General features: G+C 31.4%; 1 protein-coding gene across 7 annotated transcripts in view; it reads left to right on the plus strand.

Annotated features, from left to right (window-relative positions):
* Window positions 1–15,669, plus strand: part of LOC115232614 (dystrophin) — a 744,226-nt gene that overhangs the window by 156,413 nt on the left and 572,144 nt on the right. For all 7 annotated transcript variants that reach the window (XM_029802603.2, XM_036512501.1, XM_029802605.2 and 4 more), the window contains 6 exons: window positions 741–821; window positions 2,019–2,111; window positions 4,223–4,314; window positions 8,119–8,199; window positions 11,479–11,594; window positions 12,386–12,705. In XM_029802603.2, the coding sequence (XP_029658463.1) occupies window positions 741–821; window positions 2,019–2,111; window positions 4,223–4,314; window positions 8,119–8,199; window positions 11,479–11,594; window positions 12,386–12,705 (783 nt within the window). The remainder of the gene's footprint in view (window positions 1–740; window positions 822–2,018; window positions 2,112–4,222; window positions 4,315–8,118; window positions 8,200–11,478; window positions 11,595–12,385; window positions 12,706–15,669) is intronic.

Consider the following 15,669-nt stretch of genomic DNA (forward strand, 5'->3'; position numbering starts at 1 on the left):
GTGTCACCAGCGCTGTCCAAAAGAAAAGGCTGCTGCTTTAGAGCTGATACAGCTTGGCATCAGTCATTTCAAGTATTGCTCTCAGAACACAAGCACCCAGAGAGATACAACAAGGTATTATGTCTGATTCTGTAACAGTCCTTCCAATTGACAGTTTGCAAGTGGAATATTTTTGTTAACTTGAATGGATGAATAAAAGTTAACTTCACCTCAGCAAGATTTGAACACAGACCACAATGATTTGGAACAGAATGCCACCAGGCATTCTATTCAATGCCAGTTTGCTATTTTAATGTATCCTGAAATTATCTTTGATAAGTAAACGTTTAGTTTTACAGAATAACATCTATTTGTGAAATTTTCTATAATGCATCTTTCATAAATAAATTTGGCTAAATTATTTTAATTATAATTTCATCACTTTTTAAAAGTATTTTCTTGAAAATATGAAGGAACTGAAACTAAATTAGAATTTCTTAAGTTAATATTGCAAAACTTCCTACTTAAATCCCATTTTTCTATTAAGTTGCTTTAACCCAATTTAGTCGCTTATTCTTGCCTTTCTTTGAGAATGTAGCACTCCTACACAAAACTGACTTTTACTGGTTCAAGGTTGTTCTTAAATCCCACCAGGACTGTCTTCACTTGAGACATTTTTTTTATTAAGCAAATAAAATAAATTAAAATGTGCCCTTTTTTCTTTAGAAAGGTAACGTGAATGATTTTGTTTTTTTAAACAGAAAAGAGAAAGAGGCTGTTTGCGGGTTCATCACATCAATAATGTTAATCGTGCCTTATATATTCTTGAAAAAAATTATAATGTAAGTAATTATATTTAGCTATACATTTTCCTGATGTTGACATAACTAAATATTTCTAACAACTTTAATTCTCCAATTTTACATTATTTCTGTTCTTTAATTTGTGAATTTCCATTTTTTATGATCTTACAATGAAAGCCTATTGTTTTATAACTTGTATTGGTAGCATTTAGACATTGTTAATTGATATTAATATGGAACACACACAGACGCATAATCTTGCTTATATTCACCCTCGACTGTGTTCACATTATCCATCTCTGGCTAGTTGCCTATATACTGCCTATATACAGCATATACTGGGATGGAATGGAATGGATACTGATACATTTGTTTTGGAAAATTGTACCATTCTTTTCTACAATCTAAACTTAAGATAGTTCAGTTGTAATTTTAAGTAAAATGATCTTCCTGCTATTTGCTATTCTAATGCATTTAGAATTTTGATGTACTGACATTCAACTGTTAAGTTAAAAACTATGGGCTGCTCACATGGGGTGTTAATAAATTCTGCCAGTTTGGTGAGGGACTTTATGAAAGTCAAGTGGCTAAAATGTGAATGGCAAAAAAAGTTCTGATAACTGCTATTTCTATTAAGTAAGGGCTTTCAAAATCACTAAGCCATCTGTTGAAATAATTGTGTTATCAAATCTCCTTCAATATGCTTCGGACAGCTTAGAATAAGAGGCATATTTAAGTCCATAAGTTTAAAAAATGTGCTCAAATATTACATGGAAGTGACAAGAATACTTATCTGACCAATTGGCTAACTGGACATTTCAGGAAAGCCTATGTAGAGTATTTAACCTATAAGTTCTTAAAAGTTTAATCAGCTATATATGTAGCTATGGCTGTTCAAATGCTATAAGAAATGGTTTCTATGTATATAAAAAGCAAGTTATATGAAACATGACTGTAAGTGAGAACAATTGATTTGGGGTCAAATTTTACAATCTATTGGGTATGTAATAATAATTTATTGAGTGCATATTGAGAAAATAACCTGACATGTATTGGATATGCTAGGAGAAAAATGCTGTGATGGAATCTATGTGTGGTCAAAATTGCTCATGGAATATGAGATTGCTTAGAATTAATATGTATGGAGACATGTTTTCATTTCCCTTTTACTACTGATATATATCTAATATATTCATAACAGTAAACCATGACTTTGTTTTGTTTTATTATTTCCAGATAAAACTTGTAAATATTAGTAGTAATGATATTGTGGATGGCAACTGTAAATTGATTCTGGGTTTGGTATGGAGCATTATTGTTCATTGGCAGGTAACTACTTCTCTACTAATTCTTAGATGTTTTCTTGTTGATTTGTAATTGATTTAGTATCTTTATTTTCTTGCAAAAGAATTTCTGACTACTGACATAAGTCTTATAAGTTCAAACTAAAATCAGTGAAATACCTAAAGATTAAATATACAGGATCAAATATAATATTGGTTTCAAATTTTGGCAGAAGGCCAGCAATTTTGGAGGTTGGGGTAAGTCAATTACATCGACCCCAGTACTCAATTGGTTCTTATTTTATTGACCCTGAAAGGATGAAAGTCAAAGTGGGTCTTGTTGGAATTTGAACTCAGAGCATAGATGGACAAAATGTCTTTAAGCATTTTGCCTGACATACTAATGATTCTGCTAGTTCAACACTCTAGAATCAGATGTAATATCAAAATAAAAAATTGTAGGACTAATATGTGTTTTGTGCATAGCTGAAAATTAAGACTTTATAGGGGTAATTAATAGGAAATTTGTGAAGCAATGATTATCATAGACTTACACAATTCTCATATAGTTTTCATTATTAAAAATGTTGCTTCTGAAAGGCTGCAAAAGTTTGGAGTGTATTGTCTAAATCTAGTTATATCTGGATTAATTTTCTTCTTATGCATTATACCTAAATCTTAGTTCAGAGATTTTTGTGATTTTTTAGACATTATCGTTGTATATTGGTATTTCTCATTATAAATCTATCCATTTTTCTTATCCATAACCATCTCTTTTCTCTACCAGCATCTTTTTTAATTAAATACATTATGATACTGATGTCCTGTTTAGCTCCTTATTATCCTCCTCCTTACAACTTTTATTTGAGCTTTGATATGCATCATCTCATCTCTTTGTTGAGAAATAGCAGTCTAGACTCATTTAAAAGGAATTACAGCAAAAACACAAGTGTTATTTTGAGGAGAGAGAACTTCATCCTCTCTTCACTTTTGGCTCCCAATTTCAAGAAATTTCATTCTTTATGTATGTTAGGATTTCTTATTTTCCTTCTTTATAAGGTATTCTTATATTGCCTCACTGCATCAGAAGAGACTTGGTTTTCTATTAATTTATGAATCAAGCAAAATCCAAATATTTGTTCCCCAAAATGCAATAGTGCAAAACAAGAAAATAAAGTGTAATTAAAAATTATAAGTTACATCTAGGTGGTGTCAAGTATGTAAATTTATCTAAAGGTGTGACATTGAGGTTAACTTTAATAGCATTTTGAAGGTAAATTATTATGTTGGTAAATAGGAGAGATGCTAATGAAATACAATAGCAATAATTCAGTTATTTTTGAATAGTGAATTTGAAGGTGTTGGCTTTGACTTAAAATATGTCAGTCAATTGAAAGTAGCAAAGCATAATTACATAAACTTGTTAGTACTATTAATTACCCAGTGCTTCCCTATCACTAGATGAAGGATAGTGTGGTTAATTTTTGAAGATATCTGCTATAATTGCAATAAAGTTAGAAAGATTTCTGCACCTAGATTTTCTTGATAGTTGTAACCAGAAAGGATTTAACTATCTTCATAAAGTGTATTTTTTGGTGCGTGTTGACATTTGAAACTCTACTTAAATGATAATTAAAACACTGTCTTCAAAGGTATAATATTTTTCTTGTGAAAATTTATTTTAGAAATATAAAAGAAAATGAAAAGCAAATGCGCAGTATCTTTTGCACCTAAATTATTTTCTGTTTCTAAATATAACCTCTCTCTTTGAAGAGAGAGAATATAAAACTTATTTCATAACTAAACAGGTTTTATTTGCCATCTTATGTGAAAATCATATTTAGTAATTTTGAGATTGTGTTGAAGGGCCATATCATTAATTCTGCTACTCAACTGTTAATGTCTTATTTATTCCTTACATATGCATATTATTATTAGAATTATTGGATTTCATTTTCTGTGTAAAATGATGATGTCCAGAAGATGAAGAAAATGGATGGATTTGTAAATATCTACTTTTAGGAAAGTGTTGTTCGTTGATATGTGTGAAAATATGTTAAAAAGTATACTGTTAAATATAAGTGATAGTTTTTGGTGTAATACTATAGTGTACAGATGCTAAAATCATGTAATCACAAGCTGTCTTTAAATTTGTAGGTCAAAGATGTAATGAAAGATGCCATGGGAGAACTGCAACAATCAAACTTGGAACAAATGTTATTAGAATGGTGTAAAGAAATCACTAAAGAGTATGTATTTGGCATGTGACCTTAATGTGTTAAAAATGACATAATCTGTCTGTATAGTCTTCGTTTCTCTCTTTAAAGTAAAATGATATTTGGTAACTCTATCTAAAGATGTTATCTGTTGCAATATTTACATAATATTTGTAAATAGCTATGTGTCCATTTCATTATATGAAACATTACTTGTTGAAAGTTCAGAGAAATATTAAATCTTTTTATACTTCTTTCCTTAAAATTTTTTTATCACAAAGATTCATATATAAGTTTTGGTAATCTCAAGAGTAGCATAAAGAACTGATATTTTGTAACAGATATGTTGCAACGGAAGATTTTCATTAAGACTGGAAACATTTTATAATTGCTAGTTTTATTCACAAAAGAAAATGATATCCAGTAAAGAGTGTGAAATAAAGCAGTTTTGGAGTTGGATAATTGTACAAATTTAAATATTTGCATAACTTTATACCTTTTTTAAGTGGAAGCACATGGCCTAGTAGTTAGAGCAGTGGACTTGCGGTCGAGGGATCACGGGTTCAAATCTCAGACAGGGCGATGTGTGTGTTTATGAGCGAAACACCTAAGCTCCATGTGACTCCGGCAGAAAGTAATGGCAAACTTCTACTGAATCTTTCCTCCTGCATCTTGCAGCTCACCTGCGACAGACCAGTGTCCTGTCCAGGTGGGAAACCTATATGCCAAGGAAACCGGCCCTCTGAGCCAGGCATGGCTCGAGAAGGAACGAACAACAACAATACCTTTTTAAAGCTATTTATTCAACTATACTGTTTATCTTTTTGGTTACAGTAGTTCTGATGGTTGTTTCGGGTAACTTTCAATTTGCTCTGCTTCTGCAGACCTATGGCACAGATTTTTGAATTAAAACATGGATTCACTCATCTCTTGCCCAATTAAATTTTTCATTCTGTCATTTGAGCTTGAAGCTACTTACTTTTAAAATACAAATATGTATTCTATGTTCACTTTTTAATTAATACTATATAACTAATTTAATTGATGTAATTTGTAAATCATAAATGAAGCTGCTAATTTGTTATTTAGATGGCATGTATGAATTAAGTGAATATCACTTCTTAGGCTTGAGGAACTGAAAAGCAAATCCACTTGAAACTTTGTGGTTAGTTAAAGTAAAGAAATATTTAGCAGTCAATGATTGCATAAACAAATGAATAAAATCTGTTGCTGTTATAACAGCAATAGAACTTATACATTAACATATTCCATGAAGTCCAGTCTTAGTAACAAATTACTTCATAATATTAACTATTAGAAAGAGAGACTTGTTTTTTAACTCCTCCACATTGAGCACTCCTGTTTTACCAACTCTTATTTATTAATGAATAAGCTATCAGAGTGTTTCCCTTGTGGATATTAATTAACAAGAAAATATATATTCACCTGATCACACATCATTTTCACATATCCAAACCAACTTTTATTTTACAGTATTTGAGACAACTACTCAGGGTAACACCATAGAAAGATATTTTGCTTTTCTTTGAAATCATAAATTTGTGTAATAAATTCTAAAATATTCAGCTTTTTATGTATCCTTTCTTTTCTTATTTATATGCATGTTGAGTTGGCATCTCAACAAATTTTATATCAAGCTCCAAATTCTCTGTAAGCCTTTAAAAAACGAAACCTTAGAAATTAAAAAAAAAACCGAAAACTTAAAATCTTAAAAAACAAAAACTTAAAAAAAAAAAACCAAAAGCTTAAAAAAGAAGAAAGTGTTCCACAATTTTCTATATTGGTAAAGTATTTTGTTATTATGTTGCATTATAGTTAAGTTACTTACTTTTTGAAGCTCTTTAAAACTACATGATCCTGTACAATAGAAACTATTTTGTTCAGCCATTTAGTATATTTACTTATTTTGTATTAATGTATATTCAACAAGTGATGGAGTTAATTAATGCATTCTTAATGATTAAATTATTAAGTACTACTGTTATGATATAGTTATTTTTTAACTATGAATATTGTATGTGGAATTTATTCTAATAATACTTAGTGAACCAAAAAGGTTATGTTCAAGGTTGGTGGTTCTTCAGCTTTTGTAATTTAGTACCCTCTTTCACTAGATAGCATCTTACAAATGACCTCTCAGCCTGTTTTTAAAACAGAAAGAAAAATCAAACTGAAGCTAATTTTGTTGTAGTTTATTATGAATATTTGCTTTCCTTATGCAGCATGTGCCTCTTTGTAAATATGTGTGGATTAATGCCTCTCGTGTTAAATTTTTTTCATTCATTAATTTTATTAAATAAGGCAAGGATTTATGTAATGAAATTATATTGGAGTGGATGTATCTTCTGTCAAGTTTCTGTTCACTGATGATACACTGTTCTGTTCATATTTTAATCCCAACGGGTCTTTTTGAAAATGTGTTTAAAATATGAAAAATGTATTTACTTTAAATATTATATTTCTAAGAAAACCTTTCTAAATATTTAGTACATGTCATAACACTCCCTTTGTGAGCTCATAACACTACTAAAGGAGCAAGGGTGCATTCTACTGTTTTGGCTAAGAACCACTGCTTTAGACATTAGGTATGCTATTTTAATTCTGAATCTTGTAGTAAACCCAGTATCAGTAATCAACAACAACTTGTCTGATCTACCAGTGTTAATGTTATTAAAGATTACATGTTGAAATATAAACAGTTCAATTTAAACTAATATCTTAAATCATTTTAAATAACATTTTTGACTTCATAATGCCTAGAATGTCATTCTTTTAAGATTTCAGTTGATATTCAAGAAGTAAATAAAAGTATGCAGTGTATGTGTTGAAATAATTTTAAGACAGAATATTGTAAAGCTTTTTAATCACCAGAGTAGACAAGTAGATGTTTTTTTCTTTGCTTTCTTTCAAATTAGTCTCATGAGTATTAAAATGTTATGAAAAGAAAAAAATTAGATGTACAGTTTCTTTTAGCTTGGGATAACTAGTGTATTGATTGAAGTTATTCTCTTGGACTATATCTGTCTTCAGCAGCCTCATTAGAGACATTTACAAATTACTATAAAATTATCATAAAAATTTATTTGATTAACCAACACAATTATGTTTGTTAACTATTTTGTTTCAATCTCAGCTAATGAAATAGAATATTAAACATGACTGTGTGGTTGAGAATTTCACTTCCTAACTTTGTGGTTGGTTTTGCATTCAGTTCCACTGCACTGCACTCTTGGCAAGTGTCTTATATTATAACCTTGGGCTGACCAAATCCTTATGAGTGGATTTGGTTGATGGAAACTGAAAGAAAACTTATATATAATATATATGTATGCATGTGTCTGTATTTTTATTTACATTTGCAATTGTTTGTATGAATGTGTGGTAACCAAGTTCTCCTGTCAATAAATCATCCAGGAACTTTGTTCCTCCTAAGCCATGTGAAATAAGTGACCCTTTACTTGGAACACAGGTAAGGATTAGCATCAGAGAGACATCTGGGTTGTAAAACAATGTGTCAAATAACATATTCATCAAACACATGCAAGCATGGAAAAATGGATGCAAAATGAATGAACTGCATATAGTTTTATTCCTGAAAAATAAATGGTTATTAAAAGAAAAATACCCTTTGATTGAATACTCAATAATTACAGATTGATGTCAAAGAAACTAATTGAATATATGAATAGTGGAATAAATGCAATGTTTAATTGAAGGTGTGAGAGTAATAAGTAATGAATAAATCAAGGATATTATTTTTTCGGGTGACATTAGTTGTTAACTAATAATCTAATATATATTAATTTTGTTTTTCAGCTATGATAAAGTTGAATTAAAAAACTTTACAACAAGCTGGAAGGATGGTTTAGCATTTAATGCATTAATACATAAACACCGGTAAGTCAAACTTCTTTCAGTTTAGTTAATGACTAAATGTCTGTTACAAGGTTCCACTCCAGCAATTATCTACAGCAATTAGAATAAAATCAATATTGATTAGGTTTCATATTTCTAGCTTTTTGCTTCAAATTGAAATGCAGACCAAAATGACTGAAATCATTTAAAGAAAAACACACGTGCACACACACACACGTGCACGTGCACACACACACACACACACACACACACACACGTGCGCACACACACACACTTTACAGTTATCTACATTATCTAACCTTCTTATTCCTCAAATTTTATTTTTATGTAAAATATACCATGGCAATAAATGAGCTGTTCAGGAAGTGAATCTTTGAGAACATTCAAAACTAGCTGACTGTTTAACCAACAGGAAAGAATGCATCAGTGGGATGAAACACAATACAAGATCATGTTGAGCTGTGGAAAACCCGAGTGCAGATTTAATGGAAATATATTTATTTTTAAAATAGAGATTAGAGGTTTTCTTTTTTTCTCAGAAGTATTCCTTTCCAGTGGTTAGTTGAGAGAATCTAAAATGTGCAGGATGTTTAATCTTTTGTATTTGTTCTGTTGTTTATTTCTCACCTCAGTGTGCAAATCTTGAGGCTCCTGCTCATTGCTTGGTTGCCTCTGTGAGCCTATAAGGAATGTGTATCTAGTTGCAAAGGTATGCTTAGTATCATCAGAGCTTTAACAGTATGAACAAAGTCACCAGTATGTGGTTGAGTTCATGAGATGTAGGTATCAATGGATGAAAGAGATTTATTGGTTCTGTGAGTAGTCTAGTGTGGGTTGAGTATAACTAGGCTTAGTTCGTTTCTATTGATATCTGGGAGAAACAACATCCGGTTGTGTTGATGGGGTTTTAAGTTGAGTGAATTGTTTGCATGTTGCTTTCTAAAAAATAGAAAGAAAAATGCTTCCAAAACTTCTGACTAATAATAATAATCCTTTCTACTGGAAGCACAAGGCCTGAATTTTTGCAGGATGGGACTAGAATTACATCGACCTCAGTGTTTCACAGGTACTTAATTTTGTTGACCTTGTAAGGATGAAAGGCGAAGTTGAGCTTGGGAATTTGAACTTAGAACATAAAAACAGATGCAATACCGCTAAATATTTTGTCCAGCATGCTAACGGTTCTGCCAGCTCATTGCCTTACTACTACTGCTACTACTACTTATATAATAATAATGATAATAATAAATTCCTTGAGGCAGTACCAGACAGGGGCTCTCCTGGCTTCTGATCTTAACTGACTGGAAGTGTTATCATGTACATTGTTTTGTCTTGGTATAAAAGATGGGCTACTGCAAATATTCTGCTCAATACCACAGATTTGCTTGTCAGTTGTTTGACCATAACCACTTGAGCATGTCCCCTAGTGGCTGATGATATGTGCATCTCTGATCACAAGCAGAAGTAGTGGGGGAGCATCATAACCATGTGTTGAGAAGAATTCTTTGGAGTTTGGATAACTCACTTCTGGAAACATGGGTGTTTCATTCAACATCCTTAAACAACCTTCATTCAGGGACCTTTTGAGTGGGATGGGCTACTCAACCTGAAGAAAAATCGAAATGGACTCCATCTACAAGGTCTTGTACTGTTTATTTTGATATAAGATCACCTTGTTGCGCACACATAGTTATGATGCATGTGCCTGGTGTACCGTTATCAGCCGGGCAGTCATGATGGGTATACTGGGCTTCATATATTTTATCCCAGTGTCATCATTTTGATGGCATGCACTGCTCTCTCACTCAATAATAATTATTTCTACTCTAGTCACAAGGCCTTGAAAATTTTGTGGGAAGAGGGATAGTTGATTACATCAACCCCAGTGCAGAACTGGTACTTATTTCATTGACCCCCTAAATGATGAAAGGCAAAGTCGACCTTCATGGAATTTGAAGTCAGAACGTAGCGGCAGATGAAATACCACTAAGCATTTTACCTTATTCAATAATAATAATGTTAGAATGTCCTAACGAATGATATGACCACCAACCTTTGCCAATAGCAGAGAATATTCAGGTGAAATTCACATGGGATATGCTAATCAACAGAGATAAGAAGCTGCAACATAACCAACTAGATATTACTCTCTCATGGAAGGAGTCCAAAAAGTAGACACTTGTTAATGTAACTATACTTGTAGACCAAAATATTGTGAAGGCAGGGAATGTGAAAGTCAAAAATTACCAAGACCTAGCATTGGAAGTGAAACACATCCATAGAGTCTCAAATGTGAGTGTGATACCTATCATGACTGGTGCACTTGGGACCATCTCAAAGAAAGCAATATACTAGCATGAAAAGCTAAAAATACCAAACTTCATAGGAAGTACACATTTGGCAGCAATACTCAGAACAGCGGATGTTGAGGAAAGTGTTGTGTCTCTAAGCTGCAGAAAGAGCTGAGAAGTGACATAAATAACACAAGAAAAGAAAGGATGAAGATAATAATAATGTTAATCCAATCATACTGTTTGAAAATTAGTAAAGTTTCTTTTACAAAAATATTTGATATCCTCATCATTCATTTAAACCAAAGTTGCTTTATTCTCCCTATTACTATTAACTGAACTACTACATTGTCCACTCATCCTTACACGAGAATATTTAATCAGAATCAATTCCATATTTCAACATTTATTTAAAGATAAATTTATCTTTTTATGTTTCAACATTGTCAGTTGGCCATAAATTCTTCCAAGGGTTAACCCTTTTTATACAATATTTCTGTTGAAATACACTATCTTTCATTGTCATTGTTGTCCTCTTCCTCTTTGTTTGCCATACATTTTCTTTGCTGGCATAAAAGCTGGTGTTTGGAACATAAACTAACATGAAATTCTGATGGAAAGCCTTAATTAAAATCATTTTAAAACAGAGAGTTAGTATTATAGAACCAGGGGCTGTCTTGTTCATTTTAGTATCAAAAAGATTAATTATCTCAAATTATTTCAGTCCTTTCTATCTTTCTCTTTTGACATCTTCCTCTCTCACTCTGTCAGTCATCTCTATCAAGTAGTATAGAGACAGGCTGTTGAGTTAGTAATGTTTGATGGTGTAAGGTTGTTAGACATGTCTTGTAAAACTTAGAACTAACTGAAAATATATTACATATTCACTACGTAATGAATGTAGCACCCACTTTTTCTTTTGTTGAAATTGATAATATAAAGATAAATTAAATTGTAAATATGTATTATAACAGCATTGTATGTTTATATTTTAAATCTATATTCTTAGGTCTGAGTTATTTTCATATGATGATCTTTTGGATAAAGACAATTACTATAATCTGTCACATGCTTTCAATATTGCACACCAACATTTGAATATTGATCCATTATTGGATCCTGAAGGTTTGTGAATCTATCTATTTATTTTTTTTATTTTATCTATTTATTTTTTAAAAAAATATTTTATGAATAATTTATCAATATGATTTATATATTGATAATTATTCATAATAATTATTGTGTTTTGGTATTTTTAAAAGCAGAAAGTAATAGAAATTAAAAATAATTGTTATTTCTATTTGAAATGGAAAACTTTATTTTGCATATATATTTATATATTTCTTTCTCATGTTAGTCTGAATTGAGGAATTTTAAAGTAGGTTGCTTAACATTCAATTAGCTACCCCCCCCCCAATTTTGCTTGTTTGCTTTAATCCACATTTATGTTCAAGGTTGTCAGTTGTCCTTGAAACAAAATTAGGAAATTGATTCCTTTATATTTAGAACCTGTCATAAGGGAAAAATTTTTTACTTTTCAATGTTGTAATTATTCCTCAAATTAATTAAATCTGTCATTCACACTGATTCTGATCTGATTCAATATGTCTTATGTTTTACTTAATTTGAAATGAGAATCATTGGAAAAAAAAAACAACTTATATTGCCATCATTAATCAATGAGTATACCTCATTTTCCTATGCTAAAAGAGATTAGTTAAGTTAGATTACTGTTGCCCCACTATATTGATAATTTCTTCTTCAAAAGTTTACAACTTAAATATTTCGGTTTACCTTCTCCATAGATGCTATCAGTTTTTGGTTTCTAATTTAGAGGCTACTGATAATTGATATAATCTAAATGTGTGTTGTAAATGTGTGATTATTGTGTTAATATTACTATATTTTCATTACAGATGTTAATGTAGACAATCCTGACAAGAAATGCATTATAATGTATATAATGTGTTTATTTCAAGTCCTGCAAAATTCAAGCAATAATTCATCAAATGAAACAAATACAAAATTAGATTCAGTTAAAAACTTACAAGCTGAAACAACTTTAATATCATCTTCTCCAAAGAGTATCGATGAGCATAGTGTACCTACACAACCTGCAGCAACTGTTACTACTGAATCCAGTTCTTCACTTACTGTCGAAGAGGATATGAATAAAATAAGTGCTAAGTGTATGGACAAGACACACAATGAAGCTTTGAATCCTGCTGCTGCTGAGGTAAATAAAAAAAAAAGTTGCTTTAGTTTTTAGTTCAAGTCTCTGAATAAGCACGTTTGTAGTCAAATCAATCATCTGCTCACCTCTTCTCTCTCTCTCTCTCTCTCTCTCTCTCTCTCTCTCTCTCTCTCTCTATATATATATATATATATATATATATATATATATATATATATACATACATACATACATACATACATACAAGAAGAAGAATGTTTACAATTATGAACAAGTCAAGTCACAATTATAACTAAGAGGGTTTCAAAACCCTTACATGTTTAGAAATAGCAGTCAAAATCACTTTAAAGCCATTTTATAAGCCATTTTTATAACTCATATTATTTCTCTTCAAAATAAGAGTGTCTGCAGGCAACATGACAAATAGAATCCACAACTTAAAAGTATGTAAAGTTTTGAAATCCTCGTAGTTATAATTATGACCTGTTCACAATTATAAACATTCTTCTTTTATGTATTTTATGGTAACATGTTTGGCCATTGATATATTCATAAATGATTATTAATTGTTTATAATATATCCTCAGTAATGTATAATTACATTACTTTTTAATTATATATATATATATATATATATATATATATATATATATATAATATATATATATATTATATATATATATACATACATACATACATACATACAAGAAGAAGAATGTTTACAATTATGAACAAGTCAAGTCACAATTATAACTAAGAGGGTTTCAAAACCCTTACATGTTTAGAAATAGCAGTCAAAATCACTTTAAAGCCATTTTTATAACTCATATTATTTCTCTTCAAAATAAGAGTGTCTGCAGGCAACATGACAAATAGAATCCACAACTTAAAAGTATGTAAAGGTTTTGAAATCCTCGTAGTTATAATTATGACCTGTTCACAATTATAAACATTCTTCTTTTATGTATTTTATGGTAACATGTTTGGCCATTGATATATTCATAAATGATTATTAATTGTTTATAATATATCCTCAGTAATGTATAATTACATTACTTTTTAATTATATATATATATATATATATATATATATATATATATATATATATATATGGCCCATCATGGCCAGTCACTGTGATTGACCACTAACTCCAAAACTTTTTTATTCTCTCTCTGTTTATTTCCTCATGTTCCTTTTTGGTGAAGAGCGTAGGCTCGAAATGTGAAAGTCTTTCTTGCCTTCCCAAGTGTCAAACTAATACACATGCTTGTTGTTTATATACCTGTCTTTGGCTTTTGTTTTTCTGTGAATTTCAAGTATATATAGGGCGTTAGGAAGGGCATCCAGCCGTAGAAACACTGCCAGATCTGACTGGGCCTGACGAAGCCTTCCAGCTTCACAGACCCCAGTTGACCCGTCCAACCCATGCTAGCATGGAAAACAGACGCTAAACGATGATGATGATGATGATATAAAATTGAAATCCGGTATAAAAATAATGTATCACATTACTTTGTTGCTCATCATCATCGATTAACGTCCATTTTCCATGCTGGCATGGGTTGGACGGTTTGACTGAGGTCTGGAGAGCCAGTGGCTGCACCAGGCTCCAATCTAGTCTGGCAGAGTCTCTACAGCTGGATGCCCTTCCTAACACCAACCACTCCAAGAGTGTTGTGGGTGCTTTTTACATGCCACCAGCACAGGAGCCAGGAAGGCAAGCCTGGCAACAAACAAGTTCAGATGGTGCTTTTTATGTGCCATCAGCATAGGAGCCAGTCAGGGGGTACTGGCATCGATCACGATCAGTTGGTGCTTTTTATATGCCACCGGCACAGGAGCCAGTCAGGCGGACCTGGCATCAACCACGTTTGGATGGTGCCTTTAATGACTTTTTTCATCACTACAGAAATTTAATTAAAAATAAGAGGAAAAAATACACAGATGCAAATGCATGCATGTGGTTATTTACATAGATTGTTTATATTAAACATAGAGAAGAGCAGTATATTTAACTTAAATTGACTGGTTGATAATTTATCAACTCCAGGAAGTTAAAAATTATTATGAATTAAGTAAAGAACTGGTTGATATTGAACTATTATATAGCTAAATCATTCAATTGTTTCAGTAGGTACAGCTTTAGTGATGATGATGATGGTGGTGGGGTGCTATTGCTGCTGTTATGTGTTAGGGAGGAGAGTAGTTGACTGAACAAACTACTACAAACTAAGTACAAAATTAGTATATTTTATACTCCTTCAAGGCTTGTGACAAACTTGTCACTGGCCTTGAAGGAGTGAAAACAAAGTCTTGTGGGATATTTACCAGAACAATTGCAGAACAAGACTAAATAGTGAGAGTATTTAGTGCAATGTTCTACTGATTCTGCACTCTTTCATCTTTACTAATGCCAGAAATTTGGGAGGTAAGTTTGTCAATTAAACTGGTGCTTATTTTATGGGCTCTGTAAAATGATACAAACTGACTTTAGCAGTACTTGAAATCAAAATATAAAGGGATGTATCTAATACTGCATTTTATTTTGGCCTTATTTCTACCAATATGCCCTGAGCCAGCACTAATAATTCAGCATCCTAGGCCAGTCTTACAATGTGTTCTGTTCTCTCAGTCCTGCAATGGGAGCCTCCTTCTCCAATTTTATTCTACATGATCCTCCAGTTGGAAAGTGCAGTCATAAAATTGTGGTTAAGTTGTGAATAAGAAATCTGTAGTTTTATGATTATATATTTAACTGAATAAATCTGTGCTCATAATTTGAAATATTTCAGAATAAATCATGTGACAGATCATTACATCACATGAATTTTGTACTTCTCTCTGTCTACCCATGTTCTCTCTAACTTCTTTGTTTTTAGAGTGGTCTTACTTGCTCTTGTTATTGATAAGCTTTTGTGTTTTAAATAGACTGAAGAAATTTTATGTAAGTTATTTGTAGGACCTCATTTTAAAAACCCAGATAGTCACCTAGCTTGCCAGACCTA

Source organism: Octopus sinensis, linkage group LG2 (assembly GCF_006345805.1).
Source record: "Octopus sinensis linkage group LG2, ASM634580v1, whole genome shotgun sequence".
NCBI classification, from domain to species: Eukaryota; Metazoa; Mollusca; class Cephalopoda; order Octopoda; family Octopodidae; genus Octopus; species Octopus sinensis.